At 30.7% G+C, this 22,019-nt stretch overlaps 2 protein-coding genes and 1 pseudogene across 2 annotated transcripts; all 3 read left to right on the forward strand.

Moving 5' to 3' along the window:
- Positions 1-5,050: 5,050 nt before the first annotated feature.
- Positions 5,051-6,396, forward strand: LOC107432030 (thaumatin-like protein 1b). The gene is made up of 2 exons (XM_016043083.4): positions 5,051-5,144; positions 5,620-6,396. The coding sequence occupies exons 1-2, from the start codon at positions 5,093-5,095 to the stop codon at positions 6,297-6,299; spliced, it is 732 nt and encodes a 243-aa protein (XP_015898569.3). The 5' UTR covers positions 5,051-5,092; the 3' UTR covers positions 6,300-6,396.
- Positions 6,397-10,262: 3,866 nt separating this feature from the next.
- LOC107432015 (thaumatin-like protein 1b) lies at positions 10,263-11,587 on the forward strand. Its single transcript, XM_016043067.4, has 2 exons — positions 10,263-10,419; positions 10,742-11,587. Exons 1-2 carry the CDS (start codon positions 10,371-10,373, stop codon positions 11,419-11,421), a joined length of 729 nt encoding a protein of 242 aa, XP_015898553.1. The 5' UTR covers positions 10,263-10,370; the 3' UTR covers positions 11,422-11,587.
- A 3,327-nt stretch (positions 11,588-14,914) lies between these two features.
- LOC107431983 (thaumatin-like protein 1b) lies at positions 14,915-15,708 on the forward strand (annotated as a pseudogene).
- The last annotated feature ends 6,311 nt before the right edge of the window (positions 15,709-22,019 follow it).

A 22,019-nucleotide genomic window follows, 5' to 3' on the forward strand; every position in this document is an offset into this window, starting at 1 on the left:
GAAAACTCTATTTTATATTAAACATTGTAATTTATTTATCATTTTTCAGTCAGAATGTTTTTCATTATATAAATAAAATTTTATATTAAATGATATTTTTTAATGTACATTATTATAAAGTAAATGATAGAATAACAAGGTAATATTTATTTTGACACGTTGAAGATATTTTATTAGTGTAAAAAGCATAAATAAAATTTAGTGTGGTTTGTATAGAATATATTATGTTTAATAATTTTTTTTAATGTGAATAAAATTATCCAAACCTTATAAAGGTAAATAAGATTTTTCAAAATTCAGGAATGTGAAAAAAAAATTCTCGAAACTTAAAAATGTAGATGAAATCCCCCACCCCATCTTCTTTGGTAAAGGAGTGTAAAGGCTCTTCCAAATAAATATCATCTCCCTTTTTTGTATTATTATGCACAATATTTTATTTCTTTATTTATTAATTTTTATTTTTAAGAATATCTTTGCGTATTAATTTGACAATTAAGTGAAGCGCACAATATTAACTGCAAACTGCAAACATGACAGGATTCGCATAATCGTATTGCTGTTTGTTTCCCCATGCTCTTCCTTTACAAAATAAAGTCACAGTTCTCTCGCAAATAGGAAAGGTACATTCAAAAATCATTATATAAATAAAAAATAACTGCAATGAATAAAAACAATTTTATTTTTATTTTTTTTGGGGGTGAAAAAGGGTCTTCAAATTCAAATACTGCCTCCCTGCAGGAAAACCTGGATCGGCACGTGACAGTAATGGTCATTTCTTGCTCTACCATTCACTTAATTTCAGTTCTCAACTTCAATATATCAGCAATTTTTTTTTTAATAATGATTAATATTTATTTTCTAACAATTAAGTTGACAACCAAATATGATAGCAGATAAATGTGTACTAAGTAATATTGGGGTTTGATGTAGTTAACTCCATGTTGTGGTTGAAGATAATCTAATCCTTATAAACTACAAAATATGAGAATATTCGATGGGATTGAGAACCAACAACTTCCAATTATTTAATTAATGACAAAATCGAAAGGGGAATGTGATAGGATCCGTTCCGGGAACCCTCTCAGGATCTCCTGGGTGATCTCACCGAGTGAAGTCCCACTGGATAATCTCTAAAAAATATCCAATAGAACTTCATATTAAAACGTAGATAATCAAACACCAGCATTAACATTAATACCTCGATATATATATATATATATATATATATATATATATATATATATAAGTCCACAACCGGTCTATTGTACTACATACCATAACTACACACATGAATACCATGGTCTCTACTAAATCCCATATTTAAAATCAGAGCATTTTAAAAGTGTCAACAAAGTTTATGAGTACAGATAAGTAATAAATAAGTCTAGAAGATAACAATAGGTAAAGAAAAGATAAATACGGCTACTGTTGTGGAAAGAACAAAATGATAGGCTGTACGTGAGGTAGACTGCTACTAGCTGCCTGGGCCTAGGGGAACGAATTTAAAACAATAAAACGTGAGATAAAGAAATCTCAGTAAGTGGTATAGTATAATAGAAAAATAATAATTTATTTCTGAAAAATCTTTCTCTCAAAACCTCTCATTTCACTCGTTTGAAAAGTTTCCCGTTTAAAAATCATTTCACAAAATACAAACTTGTACCCCAATTAATATTATAAAAACCAATGCTCAAAAGTATGAATGAACTATCATTGTAATATTATGAAATGTCTCAAATCAAGATATAAACATTTGAGCATAACTATAATAAATACAGTTCCACCAAATAAATATAAAAATGCAGGAATCACCACAATATTTGTAAATCAACAATATATACAAACATATACAATGTATCATACGATATACCAATTTGCAAACCGTGTGATACACCCACCTCATGACCCTCAATATATGAACGGTGTCGTGGAAATAATAATTAACTGTTGGGACGTATCCAACCTCACAGTTCGTGGCGATAATAAACCATTGGATAATACCAACCTCATGGCACCGTGGTAATAATAATAAACCGTCGGATAAATTCAACCTCACAGGCCGTGGTAATAATAGATAACCGTTGGATGAAACCAACCTCACGGTACCGTGGTAAACTCAGCACACTATAATATAATACTGAACCAAACTCTGGTAATATATGGTACATCAATTAAAAATAACCGATACAGTATCCTACTGTATCATAATCATAATTTAATTGTCAAGTTCAACCGCTTGTTTAAATATTTCAAAATTTTCTAATCGTCATTTCATACGAAAATTAGAAATACCACAGTGAAATATATTCACCATAAATCAATTTTAAACCTATAAAATTCTTAAAATATTTGAACATGCTTAAAATCATAAAATTTTCCATCTGCTTCTCAAATAAATCATTTCCAAAATGATTTAAAACCCCAATTTAAATACCAAAATATTTAACTACTCCAAGTTCACTTATGAACCTATTAGAATTTAAAACCATTTAATATATTGTCAAACCTTACGTAAAATGACAACTCATATTTAATAAGGTAGATATTTTTATATGCATAATCCAAACATTCAATCAAATGGTGTATAAGACAAATTATTCGAACACATATATATTATATTATACCCCAAAATAATTTTTGAAACTAATAACCACTCACAGTACTGTAAATGCTCATGCCTGCTTCTCTATAGAATTGCCTCTAAACAACTAAACTAGAGACACTTGTATAACCCAAATGTCTCAAAATGATTTACAATACTATAAAATTGCATAAATTGGACACCGGACAGTCCAATTATACCGCGTGCCCTTAGGATCCAGTACCCAAAATTGGGGATTTTCACCAAAAGCCTAATTTTTTGAAATCAAACCACCTAATGGATTCTAATAATATCCAATTTCACTAATTCAACTCCAATTTTAACTAATTTGACTAATTTTGTCCAAACACAGTCCCCAACTTATCCGAAAATTAACTAATTGATCTAAAAATGGAAAAATCATCAAACGACCTCCAAAATTCACAAACTTTATATTGATGGAAAGCCCAAGAGACAAAGAACTCATCAGTATGCTCACCTTGGTCCAAAGTTTCCTCCGGTGGCCCGAAAACACTGTTGAAGCGTTGGCCAAACTTCTCGTTGTCGGATCTTTCAAACGGTGAGGAATCTAAATAACCAAGGAAATGAGCTTAGAGGGGTCGAAAATAGTGAAAAAGGTGTATTTGTTGGCCTGAAACGGCCAAAAAATGAGAAAATCAGGTGACCCACCTCGTCGGCCGCTGCAGACTTTGCTGGCCCGATTTGGGTGCGTCCAGCCACTTCTTGCCATGAAATTTGGCTGATCTCGCCTTCAAGTGATCTTTCCATTTGGCTGGCACATGTAAGTGGTGGTTGGCCAGAAATGGGCAAAATGGCGGTGACCCGGTTCGATGGTAAACTGGTCGAAACAATCCAGTTTGGATCCACGGGTCTGAGGAGAAAATTTCTTAGGTTTTAGGGAAAAAATGGATATTTTGGGCTTTATTTCCTGTTTGACACACTTACCTAAGCTTATATAAAGTCTTTGGTCACTAACAGATAAAAACTGGATATTGGCTTGGATACTGATTTAAAACTTATGCTTAAAATTTCTCACAACCATAACTTTTTATCTGTAACTCAGAATTTGGCATACCGCCAGTCTATGAACTCATATCGATGAGATCTACACAATGATACCTCAATCAAACCAAAAATATTGGCTATTGAAAAAGTCAACTTGAACCCATATGTTGTTCACTTAGTCAAACTTGATCAAACTTAGTCAATTTGGTCAAACTTGTTTAATCATGTATATTTTTTGGTATGGGGTGTTATGGAATGTCATTAATTTACAGTCGATTATCTACCTCTGCTAAATAACTTTTTTTCCATTGAAAAAAAAATGCTAAATAACTTTTTTTCCATTGAAAAAAAAAAAAAACATATTTTGAAAATAGTGAATGATGGCTAAATTTCACAAATGGAGGCATGCGTATGATTATTATTATGTATCAAGATTTTTTTTTTTTTAATTTGTTGGAGTGTGTGTGATTTTTTTTTAACTACATTTATTTTCTAGATAAGGTTGTAAATCCTAGTAGCATGTCTTACCTCATCTTATTAATATTCATATTTTATTGGAGGAATCAATAGCACCTTAAAATTTTGATTGACAGCATTTTCAATTGAAAGAATGTGTATCGTTCATCTATTTGGTATAAATTAACATTTTTGAAATCTAATGGCATAAAAATAGTCAATTCTAAAATGGACTTTCTGTGTAATAATTAATTAGATTTTCAAGATCTCGAAAAGATTAATATATGTCATATTCAAATGGACTTTCTGTGTAATAATAATACAGTAGATTCTTTAATCGATCTTCCTTGTGCTAGCTTTTGGTCTTAATCTATTAGTCAGTGCAAATTGCATCCTTCCATTCCCTTAATCGTTGTTTTGTTTTGATCTTCTGATACCATATTGATACATAGAAATTTAAAAATTAGAAAAAAAAGACTTAATATTACAATAAATTTTAGAAGGGTTGGGGAAGAATTGCTAGTAATAAAACGTGCTCACCCAAAACGGGCATTACTGAGAAAGAGATTACTGGGCCAGTTAGTGCACGAGATGGGGTAATATCCAAATTAATTGGGTAGTAAAGTAAACTAATAAAGGATGATTATAATCAAAATATTTATATGTTCTTCAGATCCATCAAAGCACTATCTGTCTAATAACTAATCCACGTGAGCACTAACTTACTTTTTTGTAGAACAAACAGTTTTTTTTCCATTTATATGTCTAACTAGTCTTTTCTCTGATACAGATCGCACACTTAATGTTCAATACTACGAATTAAGGAACAATCCAAAAAATAAAAATAAAAAATACTACAAATTTAGAAGAAAATCTGTGGATGATTTATTACCTAAATCCACTAATTAAAAAAAAAGAAAAAAAATAACCCTAATTCATCAATAACTGTGGCCCTATATATAGGATGGTATATTCACCAAACCTAGCAGTCAAAAATAAGAGAGATAATCAGAAACAGGGTAGTTAGCAATGAAAGCCCAAACAATCTTCGTTTGCCTTGCTTTTGCTATCCTCTTCTCTGGTACGATCCCTCTCTCTTTCCTTTCGGCTTCCTTCCCTGCTTTTTAAATTCTCAAATGCATTGTTATTATTATTATTATTATTTTTTTTTTCACCCTTTTTGGCATTGCACATGGGGGAACATAATCCTTATGCATAGAAGATTTCATTATTTTATTTATTTATTTTTTTTTTATTCTTTGTCGGGATAGTATATACTAAAAGATAAGGGAGATTTTACCTAAATCTGATCGAACCCAAATCTGAAGGTGTATTTTCAGTCATTAGGTGCTAAGCGTAGGAATTAATTTTTATTATTTATTGATGATTAATTATTTATTGACTTTTCAGGTAATTAAAAAAAATTATATAATGCTCCGTATGTAATGGAGTTGATCTGATTCGATCCTATTATTGTGGAATTGAAAATCAAGATAAATTTATTTCCAATATATATGCATGCTGATGAAAAATGGAGATTTTGGTATTTCATGCAGGGGTTGAATCAGCGACATTCACGATCACAAACAAGTGTCCCTTCACCATCTGGCCAGGAATTCTAACCGGTAATGGCATGCCTCAATTATCATCGACAGGTTTTGAGTTAGCCACTGGGGCTACACAAACCGTGGATGCTTCCCCCGGGTGGTCAGGTCGCTTTTGGGCACGTACAGATTGTTCCAATGACGCCACCGGAAGGTTCACATGCGCCACCGCCGACTGCGGTTCCGGTCAGGTTACATGCAACGGTGCTGGTGCAATTCCACCGGCGAGCCTGGTGGAATTGACTATAGCGCAGAACGGCGGACAAGATTTCTACGACATCAGCCTCGTCGACGGTTTCAACTTGCCGGTTTCTTTGGCCCCACAGGGCGGAACGGGAGATTGCAAGACGACAAGTTGTCCTGGGAATGTGAACAGTGTTTGCCCGCCAGAGCTGGCTGTGAAAGCGGCGGATGGGCGTGTGATCGCGTGTAAGAGTGCGTGTTTAGCACTTAACCAGCCACTGTACTGCTGCACTGGAAATTTTGATAGACCAGAGACTTGCCCGCCGACAGACTACTCTAAGATCTTTAAAAATCAGTGCCCTCAGGCTTATAGTTACGCTTATGATGATAAAACTAGCACTTTTACGTGCTTCAGTGGACCTAATTACCTTATCACATTTTGCCCGTGAAAAGGAGAGAGAGAAGAAAAAAAACTCAAAATAGTATTTTAAATATTAATTACTATACAGGTGCATCATATTATTATTATTATTATTATTCTTTTCACACAGGTGGATATTATTTAACAGCTTTATCATATATTAACATTAATTAGTTTTTTCCTTTTTCTTTCTTACACATTAATTTTTCCTTTTCTTTTTCCTTTGCTCCTCTCAATCAATCAAGTATCCAGGTTATATTAGTATTGTTTTCCTTCTTTGTTATTCGGCCCTCTTAACTTCGATTTAAAAAAATAATTGTGCTTATCTGTCATAAATAATTGTACATACAACCATTCCCTCGTTTTGTTAACAAATTACGCATCTCTCTATTATCAAAAATAAATTAAAAAATGCAAATGTCTCCAAGGTGTGGACTTTATGTAGTATTAATGGCTCGTACGCGTAAGTCCATAGGACCTGGATCCTATTGCACTTCTAGTCTATTCATTATTAGGCTGAGGCCCAAACATGGTTGGGGTAGGCCCATTCATACGTCCGCACGTTTCTTCACCATCGACACGCGGCATAATCAGTGCACCTTCTTTAGATTTTTTTCACATTGCTATTCTTATCAATTTAATGTGGTTTGGCCATTTTCCAAGATCGGGTGTGGTCACAATGCAACTACATGTTTCCGTAACTACCAACTATCGCAAAATTAATTTTCATTTAAAAAAAACAAAAAAACAACTATGACAAATTAGTGGTCCTTTCTGCAAAAAGGAAATAGAAAAAAAAAAAAAAAAAAGAGAGAGAGAGAGAGAGAGAAAGAAAACTATGACAAACTAATGGTCATTAGACTACCAAGTCCTCCTTCTCATTTAACCCAAAAAAAAAAAAAAAGGAGGAAGTGTTTCTCTTGATTAGAGACAATTTTAGTTCGTTATCTTGTATACATGTATTATGATTAAATGAATAACAAATATTTTAATAAATTTATCAGTTGTGTTAAATGATATGAAATTTGAGTAGTACTTGTTTGTTAAAAAATAAGCTTTAGTACATATTATTTGATTGAAAATATAATAGAAAATAGTCAATATTGGATACCTTCAGAACTTAAAATTTTATTAAAATATCTTTAATTTCCCGATTAATCGTCTGTTGTTAAAATTAGACAGTTATGATTGGATCGTAGCCCCCAAAGGTAAAATTGGACTAGAATTCACTCCCCTTTTTGGAAATAACGAAAGGGAAAAGGACCTGAAGCTATGTCTTCTTCCTCTTTCTCGCATATATTCGGGATATGCTTTCTTTGATTTTTTGGATTCTTCCATGGGGTCCTCAAGCTCCATCACCGGACAAGGTGTGTTTTCAGCTTGTAACGTAATTCTCCGACTATTGTTTGGTTTATGTTTAGGTTCTTCGATCTCACAATGTTTGGGGCAATATTTTAGAGCTTTTACATTTCTTCCATGACGTCTCTCAAGGATATCGCTATGTAATTCTCGTTTTCTTGTATCTGTGTAAGAGTATAATTCTAATTTTGAATGTTATTACTTAGTATGAGAGTGGATTATTAGGTTTGCGTGTATGTTTAAGGGCTTCGAGAAGATGGCTGAGGTTTATCCGAGTAATGGCTATTTGGAGTCCGAAATCCATTTTCTTTATCTTTTCATCTCTAAACTTGCTAAGATCGCCACGGCCTATGAGCGATAGATATATGATCTCACTTTCTCCATCCAACGTGCTTTTGCCTCCGTCTATGCATTAAAAAAGAAAAGTATGTGTTGAGAAAAAAAAAAAAAAAAAAAACAAAGAAATTAGAAATGGAAAGAGACAACGTTAGAAAGTGACACGTACGTGCGTATTGATTACTCAATTTTAGAATTTGTGTCTTTTATTTAACTAATGGTGTTGTTTGTTTGGTGACTCCATAGAAATATTTTCTTCATTAATAAATTCAGCAATTTAGTGCTATGCTTAAAATAGGCGACGACTTTTCTTCTGTCATCGTTAGTCATCAATATTTACTCTCTTTATTTATTTATTTATTTATTTGCTGTTTTTCTGGATGGATATATATCCTCAGGTAGTGAAACTTCTAAAAGTCTGGTATTACTTCTTCTACTTGGCTCTCTCATCTCATGTTAGCTACTAGACCATATGTAATTCACAATGAATAAAAGTCAATGGATAAAAGTCTTTCTCATTAATTAGGCCCGTTCATTACGGTGGATATGGTCACAAGCGCGTTTTGTCACGGTGGACCCATGGCACAATGCTTTCTCTATTCTTCTTTTGTTTCTCAAAGTCGCTTTCATCAAAAAAAAATTGTTACTAATATTTAATGTTTGTTTGGTCATTACCAATATTTTATTGTCATAACATATGCATGGGCGTTAATGCTGTATTAAGATTTTGGATAGGAACGAATTAAGCATGGTTCAATGTGTTAACTAACCATATATATTTTCATATTTTATATATATTTGACAAATTAATGGCCGATCCACAGTTCAACTGCAAAATCTTTCTCTTAGCCGGAGACCATTCATGTGTTGTTTAGGGTCTTGTCAACTGTTGATTTCATGATCAAATTTAAAGGCTTTTCACACCTAATCTACACGGCTAATGGATTTTAGTTGTATAATGACTATAAATTCTACGCCAACATTTAATTAGTAGATACACGGCTAATGGATTTTAGTTGTATAATGACTATAAATTCTACGCCAACATTTAATTAGTAGATACAGTATAATGTAACCTTGAATTTAAAATAATTTTTTTTTTTTTTAGAATATAGAAGACGTAAAGTTCAAAAAATCGATATCGATAACAATATTCAAAATTCAAAATATAGAGTATTCAAATTTGTCAAGTATCAAAAAAATCTCATTAAAAAAACTAAAATTGATGAAAATTTATTTTAAAAAATAATTTTTTTATTAAAATTTTAAAATTAGCTTATTTAATCAATTAATTATCCAATTGGCAATAAAATTACCAAAACAATTGAATAAATTTTATAGTTTTTTTTAGTCAGTAATGTATAATAAGTGTTTATGATCTTAAATATATTATTATCAATAAAAAATAAGAAAAAAATACATATTTCATAATATGTATTAATTAAGATATATAATAACAAATATTATATGTCATAATATGTTATCTTAATATCATATAGAATTTTTAAGTGGTTGAAAATTATTAATTTTTTTTATAGTTATTTTAATATGTGAAATATAAAAATTAATTATTAAAAAATTGTATTTTTGATAATTCTATGTGTAATTGTTAATATGTTATCAATATGGATATTATATTAAATATAACTATATTTATTGATAATTATTATATAATATTAGTCGATTGGATGTAAATTTTTATTTTTATCATCATAATAATATATATAATTTATTTCACATATATATTTATATTTTTGTTCATGTTATAATTTATATTTACTCTATAATCTTTATAGAAATATTAAATTTATTATTGTAAAAAAATAATGGGTAGATAAATAATTAAACATTAATAATATTTATTAATTTTTTGATAAAAAAATTTAAAAATTAAATTTACTAGAATTTTTTTTTAAATTTAAAAAATTTTCATGAAAATTATAAATTTTTGATAAAATTGTAAATAAATTGATGTAGATATTTAACAAAAATTTCAATGAAAATTTTGACATTTTTATATGTTTTCATTTAAAATAAAGATTTCTTATCCACTTTTAAAAATATCAAAATTTTTATGAAAATTCGATGCTTTAAACCTTAGATCAATGTGAACTTGACTTTGAATAGTATTAATCGAAAATTGTACTTTTGCAGTGAGGAAGACGGTAGCTAGACAATTCATGAACCTCTAAATTTCTACGTTGTTTGTTCCCACCCTTCATTATCTTGATCCGATGGCAATTTGGACCCGCAATGATTAATTTAAAGAAAAAACCAAAGAAAAGAAATAAATAAAAATAAAAATTAGATCCCGACTTAAGCCTATAAATAGCACCTCTTGGTTCCCCACCAATTCCAAAATCAAGTTGATTCATTTGCATCCAAGCAATCAAAGACATCAACAATGAATACCCAAGTGTTTTTTGCTCTCACCTTGGCCTTCCTCTTCGCTGGTAAATATCTTCCCTACATTCTCTTTTTGCCTCCATTTTTGGGTTTCTACTTTCATCCAAATTAATTATTTATGCATCTAGTTTGTAGCAAAAAGGGGTCAGTTGTCCTTTTTTTCCTTTTCTATAACTTTTTCTCCAGTTTCTTATTTTGGTGAATAATATATTTCTAATATAATCAAGAATTTTCATTTCGGAGATGGTGATTTCAAATTTGAATTAGATAGTTAAATTTTATTTTGGAAAAACTATACTTCATTTATCTATTTTTATTTACTTCAATTAGTTTGTTGTGCCTGATGTTATGTTCCGTGTCGGCATACAGGGGTTCATGCAGCCACAGTCACTTTCACAAACAAATGCACCTACACCGTTTGGCCAGGAACCCTTACCGGCGACCAAAAACCCCAATTATCAACCACCGGATTCGAGTTGACAACCGGAGCCAACCGGGTAGTGGACCTCCCATCGCCATGGAGTGGCCGATTCTGGGCCCGAACCGGGTGCTCTTCCTCCTCCGGGAAGTTCACATGTGCCACCGCAGACTGTGGTTCTGGTGAAGTTCTGTGCAACGGTAACGGTGCAGCCCCGCCAGCAACTCTAGTGGAAATCACGGTAGCCGCGAACGGCGGACAAGATTTCTACGACGTGAGCTTGGTCGACGGCTTCAACTTGCCAATGTCGGTAGCCACCAATGGTGGAACCGGTGAGTGCAAGCCGTCGTCGTGCCCAGTGGATGTGAATGCCCAATGCCCTGCCGAGCTGCAACAGAAAGGAGCTGATGGAAATGTGATCGGTTGCAAAAGTGCATGTGTGAGATTCGGTGACCCAAAGTATTGTTGCACACCTCCTAATGACAAACCGGAAACTTGTCCACCTACAGACTACTCCCGGATCTTCGAGAACCTTTGCCCTCAAGCTTATAGCTATGCTTATGATGACAAAAATAGCACATTTACCTGCTCTGGTAGCCCTAACTACGAGATCACTTTCTGTCCTGCTTAGAGATATATACAGAGGAAATTCTATCCTCTAATACTTGGAACTTTGTTACACTAAACGAATGAGGAGAATAATGTTTGTCGTTTAATTGACACAGATTATGTTGTCAAGAGTATGTAATGAATGACAAAACTATTATGAATAAAAATATTTGATATTAATTTGAGTACTTACTTTGTAGCTGTTTCTGTTTTCTAAAAATAATTTTATTTACATGTAGCTTCAGCTCCACTGTCGACTTGTGGTTAGGGGCTTGATTAATTATATATCTGTCTTAGGAGGAGCAAATTTTTGGTGCTCTCCTGACTACAGCTTACTCCTCTCATAGATCGTTGAAGCTTGCATGTTTTTTCACTCAGCAGAGTTGCAGATCGAATTGAGAGTTTGATTTTTTCTTCTTTTTATTTTTTTTGGTCAATATATATAATTGAGGTTAATTGAACTTTGAATGATGGATTTTTTTTTTAATCATAAATGATAGAAATTAAACGAATGATATCGATGTTGAAGGGAAGTGAGTGTTATATATATATATATATATATATATATATATATATATTATTGTTTGATTGTTATATTATTATTGTTTTCCTTCTTTGTTATTTCGCCCTCTTAATTTTGATTTAAAAAATAATAATAGTACATTTCTATCATAAATAATTTTTATGCAGCTATAAATGTCCGTCCAAATGTAAATGAGCGATATGGGAAAAGGTTTTTATTTTTTTATTTTTTTATCATTATTTGGGAAAAGGGTTTTTCACGTTAATTTTCCCATGTATATTCACATATAATTTTCTGTTTCGTTAGCAAAGTTCATTGTAGTTGTGGTCCAACATAAAATAAAAAAGTTCGTTGTACTAGTTAATTAAATAGTGATACAAAATGAACGAAGTATTTTTTTTTTTTTCTTCATGTAGAGATAATTTCACAAAATCATGAATATTGTTGACCCTAGAACTACCAAAAACTGTTTAGATATATATATTTATATAATAATAATTCAATAAGAAGAGCCAACAACTCATTCATCCTCTTAATGGACAATTTATGCAAGTTTTAAGCGCAGTGATTGAGAATCTGAGATGCCTTTGGTCCCAATTATATCACATTATTTTTTGTCCATCTCCTAATAATTATTTAATTTGGTCTGGATGAAATACTGATATTGTTTATACATTTTAGAAAGAAAAATAATAGATAGACAAAAAGTTATCACTATAAAAATTAAAAATAGCGTCCCTTAATTTTAACCCTTGATTCTTATGGCAGTTTTTAATACCACCTCTATACATACACGTATATATATATATATATATGCGCGACCTCTTTAGTTTAAAAAGTTAGTCAGTATCTTATAATTATACATAAAATTAATGGAGTCCCAGAAGGGGGAGAAACAAAAAAGAAAAATCAATAATAGAAACGATCGATATGCAAACTAACAAAACATCCAAGCCACTCTTTTTTTTTTTGCATTTTAGTTAATAATAATGTTTATATCACTTGAAATGGTAAGAAGCATATATAACCATCGCCTCGTTTTGTTAACAAATTACACCTCTCTATTACCAAAAATAAATTAAACAAAAATTGCAAATGTCTCTAGGTATATAAAATTAATGGCTCGTAGGCGTAAGTCCATAGGACCTGGATCCTATCCCGTTTCTAGTCCATTCATTGTTAGGCTAAGGCCCATTCATTAGCCTATTCATTGTAGGCTAAGGCCCATTCATAAGTGCGCACGTTTCATCACCGTCGACACGTGGCATAATCAGCGTACCTTTTCTAGATTTTTTTCACATTGTTATTCTTATCAAGTTAATCGTGTTTGGCCATTTTCAAGTATAGAGCATGGTCACAATGCAGCAGCATTTTTCTGTAGCTACTAGCTATGACAAATTAATGGTCCTTTCAGCGAAAAGAAAGAAAAAAAAAAAAAAAAGAGGAACACTATGACAAATTAATGGTCGTTAGACTACCAAGTCCTCCTCATTTTACCACCCAAAAAACAAGAAAAAAAGGTCTTTCTGTTGATTAGAGACTATTTTAGCTCGTTATCTTGTTTTCTGATGGCAATTAATCGTTTATATACCACCTCCCAATATCCCAATTTTCAAATCAAGTTAATTAATTCATTTGCATCTAAGCAATCAAAGGCATTCAACAGTGAGTACTCAAGTAGTTTTGATTCTTTTTGTTGTAATTCTGATGCTCTTCCAGGGGATGTTCCGAACTTGATTGCCACTGATATTCTTGGAAGTGAGCTCTGTGTGTAAATCCCTCCCCTTTTTGGGGAGGTTTTTTGTGCCTTGTGCAATGAAGTTTTAATTACCAAAAAAAAAAAAAAATAGTTATTGCCATCACTTCGGCCTTATAGACAGAAAAACTCGGAAAGCGGTGCTATGAATTTTGTTGGTCTGCTAAAGCATGTTTTACATTATAAGCAGTTGACCTCCCATCACCATTTGTGATGCTCAGACTCTTCAAAATCATCGAAGCACCCGTGTTGACACGACATAACACGACACGGATACGGGTGCGGAATCCGTTCCGGATATATCATGTGAAAAATGGATGCGGTTGTTTCATACAATCAACATTTACAGAGCTTCTATGGAGAAAATGAAGAATCTATCCATGGAGAGAAAAGCATCTGTAAAGAAGGGAAACAAAAAAGAAGAAAGAGATGGAAAAAAAATAAAAAAGAAAGTATCCAAGCTGGCATAAAAAATAAAAACAGAGATTACTACTGACTCAGTTTTCATGGTGGAACTGAAAAGAGATGAGAGAGGAGAAAGGATTAAAGAAAAGCATAGGAAAGAGAGGCATCGGGCAGTGGGATCTATCTTCTATACACTTACCAATGTGACTTTAGAAGTTTTGAGAAGAAAACATATACCTAACCTATTCATTACAAAATTAGATAAAAAATTGTTATTTTTAATTTTAATTTTTTAATTTTTTTAATCACCAATGCGGAGAAAAAATGAGATTCCCATCTTCCGAATATTATTGGAAACTCTTAAATTTTAACAAAATATAATATAATTCTATTTCAAAAAATAAAAATAAAAATCAACGTTAAATAAAATATTAAATTTCTAATAGAAATATGGAAAACAATATTTAAATAAATTAATAATTTTTTTAATAAATAATATATTTTATAATTTTTTTCTACTATAATTTTACATATTTAATATGTTTCCAATCAAATATGTTGAATTTTCATATTATTAGTTTTCTATTTATTATCGTGTAGTTAATATTTATCCATAGATATGATTCATATGAAAATAAAAAATTTATATAAATTTTTTTTTTTTTGTCAAACGCACCCCAGCATCCATATCCAAATTTTGGATACTTATCATTCGTGTCCCCGTATCTTAAATTTTGAGAATTAATGAATCCGACTCTTAGATATGTACTCGTACCCGACATCTGTCCCCGTATCTTAAATTTTGAGAATTAATGAATCCGACTCTTAGATATGTACTCGTACCCGACATCTGTACCCGAGTCCGAGCAACATAGATCGCCATGGAGTGGCCAAATTTGGGCATGAACCGGATGCTCTTCCTCCTCCGGGAAGTTCACATGTGCCACCGCAAACTGTGGTTCGGGTCAGGTTACGTGCAACGGTAACGGTGCAGCCCCACCAGCAACTCTAGTAGAAATCATGGTAGTTGCGAACGGCAGACAAGATTACTACGTCGTGAGCTTGGTCAACGGCTTCAACTTGCCAATGTCGGTAGCCACCAAGGGTGGAACAGGTGAGTGCAAGACTTCGTCGTGCACTGTGGATGTGAATGCCTAATGCCCTGCCGAGCTGCACCAGAAAGGAGCTGATGGAAGAGTGATCGGTTGCAAAAGTGCTTGTTTGGCATTCAGTGACCCAAAGTATTCTTGCACTCCTCCTAATGACAAACCGAAAACTTGTCCACCTACAAACTACTCCCAGATCTTCGAGAGTCTTTGCCCTCAAGCTTATAGCTACGCTTATGATGATAAAAATAATACATTTACCTGCTTTGGTAGCTCTAACTATGAGATCACTTTCTGTTCCATGGATGCAAATATCCATTGCATTGTGGATATTTCCACCAATATTTCTATATTTTTTTATATTCAATATCAATAATAGGGGTAAAATATATTTGTTGATATGTTCGACATTGATGAAATGCAAACTTATCCATCGCCAATATAACTAGGAATATTAAATTTATGTTTAGTTGTTGATGATGTCAATAATTATTAATGAAAATCGAAAAAAATATATATTTTTATGAAAATATTAGAGAAATAACGTATTTATCAATAATCATTAGTAGATGTATCATTGATGTTTATATTTACTGTTTTATTACCAATTATTAATGGTTTTCTCCTTTTTTTAATAAAAAAAATTAACAGCTATAGTTTGAAATTTATGTATTTTAAATAATGTCAGTTTGCAGATTTTTTATAATTATATGGAAAGTTTTTTTAATATGATAAGTTGGAATGCCTATTATTATATTCGCAAAACATCTTGATTTGATCATCAATTTGAAGTATCAATTTTTTTTTTTATTGATGATGTATTATAAATTATATTTGAGAATTTCATATATTTTAGTATTATTTATCAAATATAGACGTGCTAACAACCATTGTATTTTGTTTAATTACAATAATTTTTAATATCTATAAACTATTTTATTCTCATTGTATTTTAACTATTATATTTTTATATTATTTTACTTTATTAATTATCTTATGTATAAAAATTTATATTTTAAATTAAATATTTATAATTTTCATGATTTTATCGACATTTCCATCCGATATCGACATTTCATCAATATTTTCATAAAATTTTATATTGAACATTTTTATTAATACTGATATTTTTACCATTATTCTACCCTTAAAGAGATTTATATACAGAAAGAAATTCTATCCTCTATACTGGGGACTTTGTTGACTTTGTTACAATAAACGAATGAGGAGAATAATGTTTGTCGCGGAATTGACAGAGATTGTGTTGTCAAGAGTATGTGATAGATGGCAAAACTGTTATAAATAAAAATATTTGATATTAATTTGATTACGTAATTTGTAGCTGTTTCTGTTTTCAAAATAAGTAGCTTAATTATTTGGGAAATAAGATTTGATACTAATTTGAGTACGTAATTTTTGGTCATCCATCACCTAGTTATTGTATTTGGTCTGGATGAAATACTGGTATTGTTTATACATTTTAGAAAGACAGAGAGCAGACAAACAAAAAGTTATGCATCTAAAATACATATATAAAAAGTAAAAATAGTGTCCCTTGATTCTTTTCTCACTTTTTAATACGACCTTGTTAAATATATATATATATATATATATACACGACTTCTTTAGTTTAAAAAGTCATTCAGTATATTATAATTAAAAAAATCAATAATAAAAATGATCCATATGTATACTAACAAAACATCAAAGCCACTGTTTTTTTTTTTTTTTTTTTGGTTGCATTTTAGTAAATAATAACATTTATATCACTCGAAATGGTAAGAAGCACACATACAGCCGTGGCCTCCTTTTGTTATCAAATTACACATCTCTCTATTAACCAAAAATTACACATCTCTCGTCTCGCCGTGGAGCTCAAGTGGTAGAGTTTCCACATCCCAACCTGTGTGTACTCGGGATCGAGTCTTAGGGGTGGGGGCGGAAGGGGAGCCTGGGGCCCAGCCACACTAGCAAAAAAAAAAAAAAAAAATTACACATCTCTCTATTACCAAAAATAAATAAATAAAAAAATGCAAATATCTCCAAGGTGCGGACTGTATTTAATATTAATGACTCGTAGGCGTAAGTCCACAGGACCTGGATGCTATCCCATTTCTGGTCCACTCTTCGTGAGGCTTAGGCCCATTCATCACGGTGGTTGTATTAATACCTACGCACGTTTATCACCGTCGACATGTGGCATAATCAGCGCACCTTCTCTAGATTTTTTTCACATTGTTTTTTTTTTTTTTTTTTTTTTTTTTTTTTTTTTTTTTTGTGTTCTCATCACACTGTTATTCTTATCAAATTAATGTGGTTCGGCCATTTTCCAAGATACATTTTTCTGTAACTACTAATTATGACAAAATTAATTTGATCAAAAAAAGAAAAAAAAAACTATGAAAAAATTAATTTTAATTAAAGAAAAAAAAATGACAAATTAGTGGTGCTTTCGGCAAGAAGGGGGAAAAGAGAGAGAGAGAGAGAGAGCTATGACAAATTTATGGTCATTAGACTACCAAGTCCTTCTCATTTTACACAAAAAAAGAAAAAAATAAAAATAAAAAGTGTTTCTCTTGATTAGAGGCAATTTTAGTTCGCTATCCTGTTTCCTGACGGCAATTAAGCCTATATATATCACCCCCTAATATCCCAATTTTCATATCAAGTTAATTAATTCATTTGCATCTAAGCAATCAAAGGCATTCGGCAATGATTACCCATGGCCTTACCCAAAAAAATTCGGAAAGCGGTGTTATGAATTTGTTGTTATGCTAAAATATGTTTTGCATTATAAGTAAATCCTATATTTTAAGTTGATGTTTTTAACTTTTAAGATTTTGCAATTTAAAATCTCAATTTTTCAAAATATTGCAATTTAGATTTTATTTACCTTTTGATTATCAGATTTAATAACTATCTCATGTGATTATTATTATATTATATTAATTTTCAAATAATAAGGTATTAATGTTCAAAATATTAAAATTGTTTATAAAATTTTGTACTTTAAAATCCCAAAAGAAAAAAAAAATGGTATACATCACATAATTGATATTAAACCATATCAAATTTGAATATATAAAATATTAAATATGCAAAATTTTAAAATTTCAAACTAGAAGAAAATTAATGTGTAAAATTTTAAAAATCTACACATTTGGTATCGTTTAACTTAAAATTTTATACAATTTAATATCAATTATATAAAATAACAGCTAAGTTATATTCATTGAAAAAGTCCAAATTACAATAAATTGAAAAATTGATAATTTAAATTGCTGAATTGAAAAAATTAATAATCCATATTATAAAAATCTAAAGGTTGAAACCACCAATGTATAATTAGCCTTTTTTATTATTATTTATTCTCACTGATATACCGTATAATATTGTTTCAAGAGAAAAAAAAGATAACGAATTGAAGATATTTAATTAAAAAAGATTATTTATGAATTATGATTAAATGAAAAACAAATTTGATAATAAATTTATTAGTTGCGTTAAATGATATGAAATTTTAGTATTATTTGTTTTTTTTTTTTTTTTTTTAAATAAGCGTTACTGCGTTAGTACATATTATTTGATTGAAAATATAATGGATGTGCATGTAACCATCTTTTGTAAAGTATTTAAAAAGTCAATATTGGATACCTTTTGAATTTAAAATTTTATGAGAAGTCTTTTTCCCGATTAATCTTCTGTTGTTAAAATTTGACAGTTATGATTGGATCGTAGCCCAAATGTAAAATTGGTCTAGAATTCACTCGCCTTTATGAAAATAACGGGAGGAAAAGGACCTTAACCTATGTCTTCTTCTTCTTTCTCGCACATACTCGGGATATGCTTTCTTTGAATTTTTGGATTCTTCCACGGTGTCCTCAAGCTCCATCCCTGGACAAGATGTGTCTTCAACTTGTAACGTAATTCTCTTACCTTTTATTTTGTTTATGTTTACGTTCTTCGATCTCAGAATGTGTTGGCCGATATTTTAGAGCTTTTACGTTTTTTCTATGATGTGTCTCTAGGATATCGCTGTGTATTCTAGTTTTTTCTATCTATGTAAGAGTATAATTTGAATTTTGAATATTATTGCTTAGAATTATTGCTTAGAATTAGAGTGGATTATTAGGATTGCGTCTATGTTTAAGGGCTTCGAGAAGATGGCTAAGGCTTTTCCGAGTAATGGCTTTTTGGAGTCCGAAATACGTTTTGTTTATCTTTTCCTCGCTAAACTTGCTAAGATCGCCACGGAGAAAAAAGAACCGCATGTGTTGGGAAAAAAAACAAAGAAATTAGAAATGGAAAGAGACAGCATCAGAAAAGTGACACGTACGTCTCAATTTAGAATTTGCGTCTTTCATTTAACTAATGATGTTGTTTGTTTCATGATTCTGTAGAAATTAATATTTTCGGAGCTGGATCCTCTGTCCCATTTTGATGTCCCCAAGCCTGTCCAGCTGTCCTCCCAATCAATCAATGCCATCTCTTTTTAAAAAATAATACTCATCTTTTACCGTCAGTTTATTATTTTTTTTATTTTTTTATTTTTAACCTTAAAATACTCCTTCTTCTTTTTGCCTTTGAATGTCGCACAGCCATACCGGCATTCATCAAACTTTAATTGCTTTGATTACCAACATCGTTTCCACCAATTTTCAAATTTTATATTCATCATAGTAATGATAATCTTCAGTAAAATCTAATTCACATCGTTCATTGAAGCAAATCCACAGAACATTTATTTTCCCAAAAAAAAAAAAAATTATTTGCGTTATTGAAAATCTTTGTATTATAAAATTTCATCAGAATTTAGCATTACGTATTAGTAATCTGGTTTGATAATAATTTTCATTATTATTTTTAAATCTGAAAGATCCTTTATAAATCTCTTTTTTTTTGTTTTTTTTTTTTCCTTTTTGTTGTTAAAGTCAAAGAATTAAAATTCGCGGGTTCAATCAAAATGTATATGGTGGTAAACTCAATCCAAAAGGACTCAAAAGCATCATTTTTCAGACAATTTCAAACGATTGTTGCATAAAATTCTCATCCCATCAAACCAGATAACGAAAATATACATACTTATATCTTCAAATTTGTTGAACCATACCCAAGTCTCAAGATATATATATATATATATATATTTAAAATTGAAGAAAATCCGAACCCAACCATCTAGCAAATAAACCCGACTTTCGAAACATACATTTTCTCTCTTCTATCTATTGGTAATTGAAGGTATTACGGTTTGATGAATACCGGTATGGCTGCGCGACATTCAAGGGCAAAAAGAAGAAGGAGTATTTTAGGGTTAAAAAAAAAAGTAGAAAATATAATAAACTGACCATAAAAAATAAATGTTATTTTTTAAAATGAGATAGCATTGACTGACTGGGGGATGGGGACAGAGGATCCGGCTCCAATATTTTCTTCATTTATAAAATTCAGCAATTTCCTGCTATGCTTAAAATAGTCGACGACTTTTCTTCTGTTATCGTTAGTCATCGATATTTACTCTCTTTATTTATTTATTTATTTTATTTGCTGTTTTTCTGGATGGATATATATCCTCGGGTAGTGATACTTTTAAAAGTCTGATATTACTTCTTCTAGTTGGCTCTCTCATCATCTCATGTCAGCTACTAGACCATGTACTGCTCATAATGAATAAAAGTCTTTCTCATTAGGCCCGTTCATTACGGTGGATATGGTCATAAGCACGTTTTGTCACGTTGGACACATGGCACAATACCTTATCCATTCTTCTTTTGTTTCTCAAATCCGGTTTAATCAAGTCACCAATATTAATCGACTCAAAAGAAAAACTGTTACTAACATTAATAAGTGTTTTTTTTTTTTTTCTTTTGTTTGGTCATTTTCAATATTTTCTTGTCATATCATTTGCATGGGCATTATGCTGTATTAAGATTCAGGATAGGAACAAATTAAGCTTGGGTCAATGTGTTAATTAACCATATCAATTTTTGTGTATGTATATATATATAAATATATATTTCACAAATTAATGGCCGTTCCACAGTTCAACTGCTAAATATTTCTCCTAGCTGGAGATGATTCATGTGTTGTTTAGGGTCCTGTCAACTATTGATTTCATGATCTAATTTAAAGACTTTTAACACCTAGCCGACATGGCTAATGGATTTTATTTCTATAATGACTATAAATTCTACATCAACATATAATTAACATTTAATTTGTAGAAACATTATAATGTAAACTTGGTTTAAAAATTAATTTTTCTTCTTTTTAGTATATGGCAGATGCAAGATCCAAAAAATCGATCTTAACAAAAATTTTCAAAATTTAAAATATAAAAATATCCATAAAAATATTAAAATTTATTGAGTATCAATAAAATCTCATAAAAAATAACAAAAATTGATAGAAATTTATTTTAAAAAATAATTTTTTATTAAAATTTTAAAATTAGTTTATTTAATCAATTAATTATTAAATTGGTTATAAAAATACAAAAACATTAAGTGAATTTTAATCAATAATGTGAAGGAAATAATGTGAAGGAATTGATATATATATATATATATATATGATGAAAATTTCAATGAAAAATTTATACAAATATCAAAAACTTTAATAAAATTTTATTTATTTTCATTTAGAAAAAAAATTTCTTATCCACACTTTTCAAAATTTCAATTTTTTAAACCTTAGGCAGATGAGAACTTAACTTTGAATAGTATTAATCGAAAATTGTACATTTGCAGTGAGGAAGATTACCCGTCTTTGACGTGACGGTAGCAAGACAATCCTTGAACCTCTAAATTTCTACGTTGTTTGTTTCCACAGTT

This window comes from Ziziphus jujuba, chromosome 11 (assembly GCF_031755915.1).
Source record: "Ziziphus jujuba cultivar Dongzao chromosome 11, ASM3175591v1".
Taxonomy (NCBI): domain Eukaryota; kingdom Viridiplantae; phylum Streptophyta; class Magnoliopsida; order Rosales; family Rhamnaceae; genus Ziziphus; species Ziziphus jujuba.

Bases quoted from the DNA above. Each gene is read 5' to 3' on its own strand.
- LOC107432030 (XM_016043083.4), top strand. From the start codon at position 5,093: ATGAAAGCCCAAACAATCTTCGTTTGCCTTGCTTTTGCTATCCTCTTC. The intron at 5,145-5,619 runs GTACGATCCCTC...TATTTCATGCAG, and splicing joins TTTTGCTATCCTCTTCTCTG to GGGTTGAATCAGCGACATTC.
- LOC107432015 (XM_016043067.4), top strand. From the start codon at position 10,371: ATGAATACCCAAGTGTTTTTTGCTCTCACCTTGGCCTTCCTCTTCGCT. The intron at 10,420-10,741 runs GTAAATATCTTC...GTCGGCATACAG, and splicing joins CTTGGCCTTCCTCTTCGCTG to GGGTTCATGCAGCCACAGTC.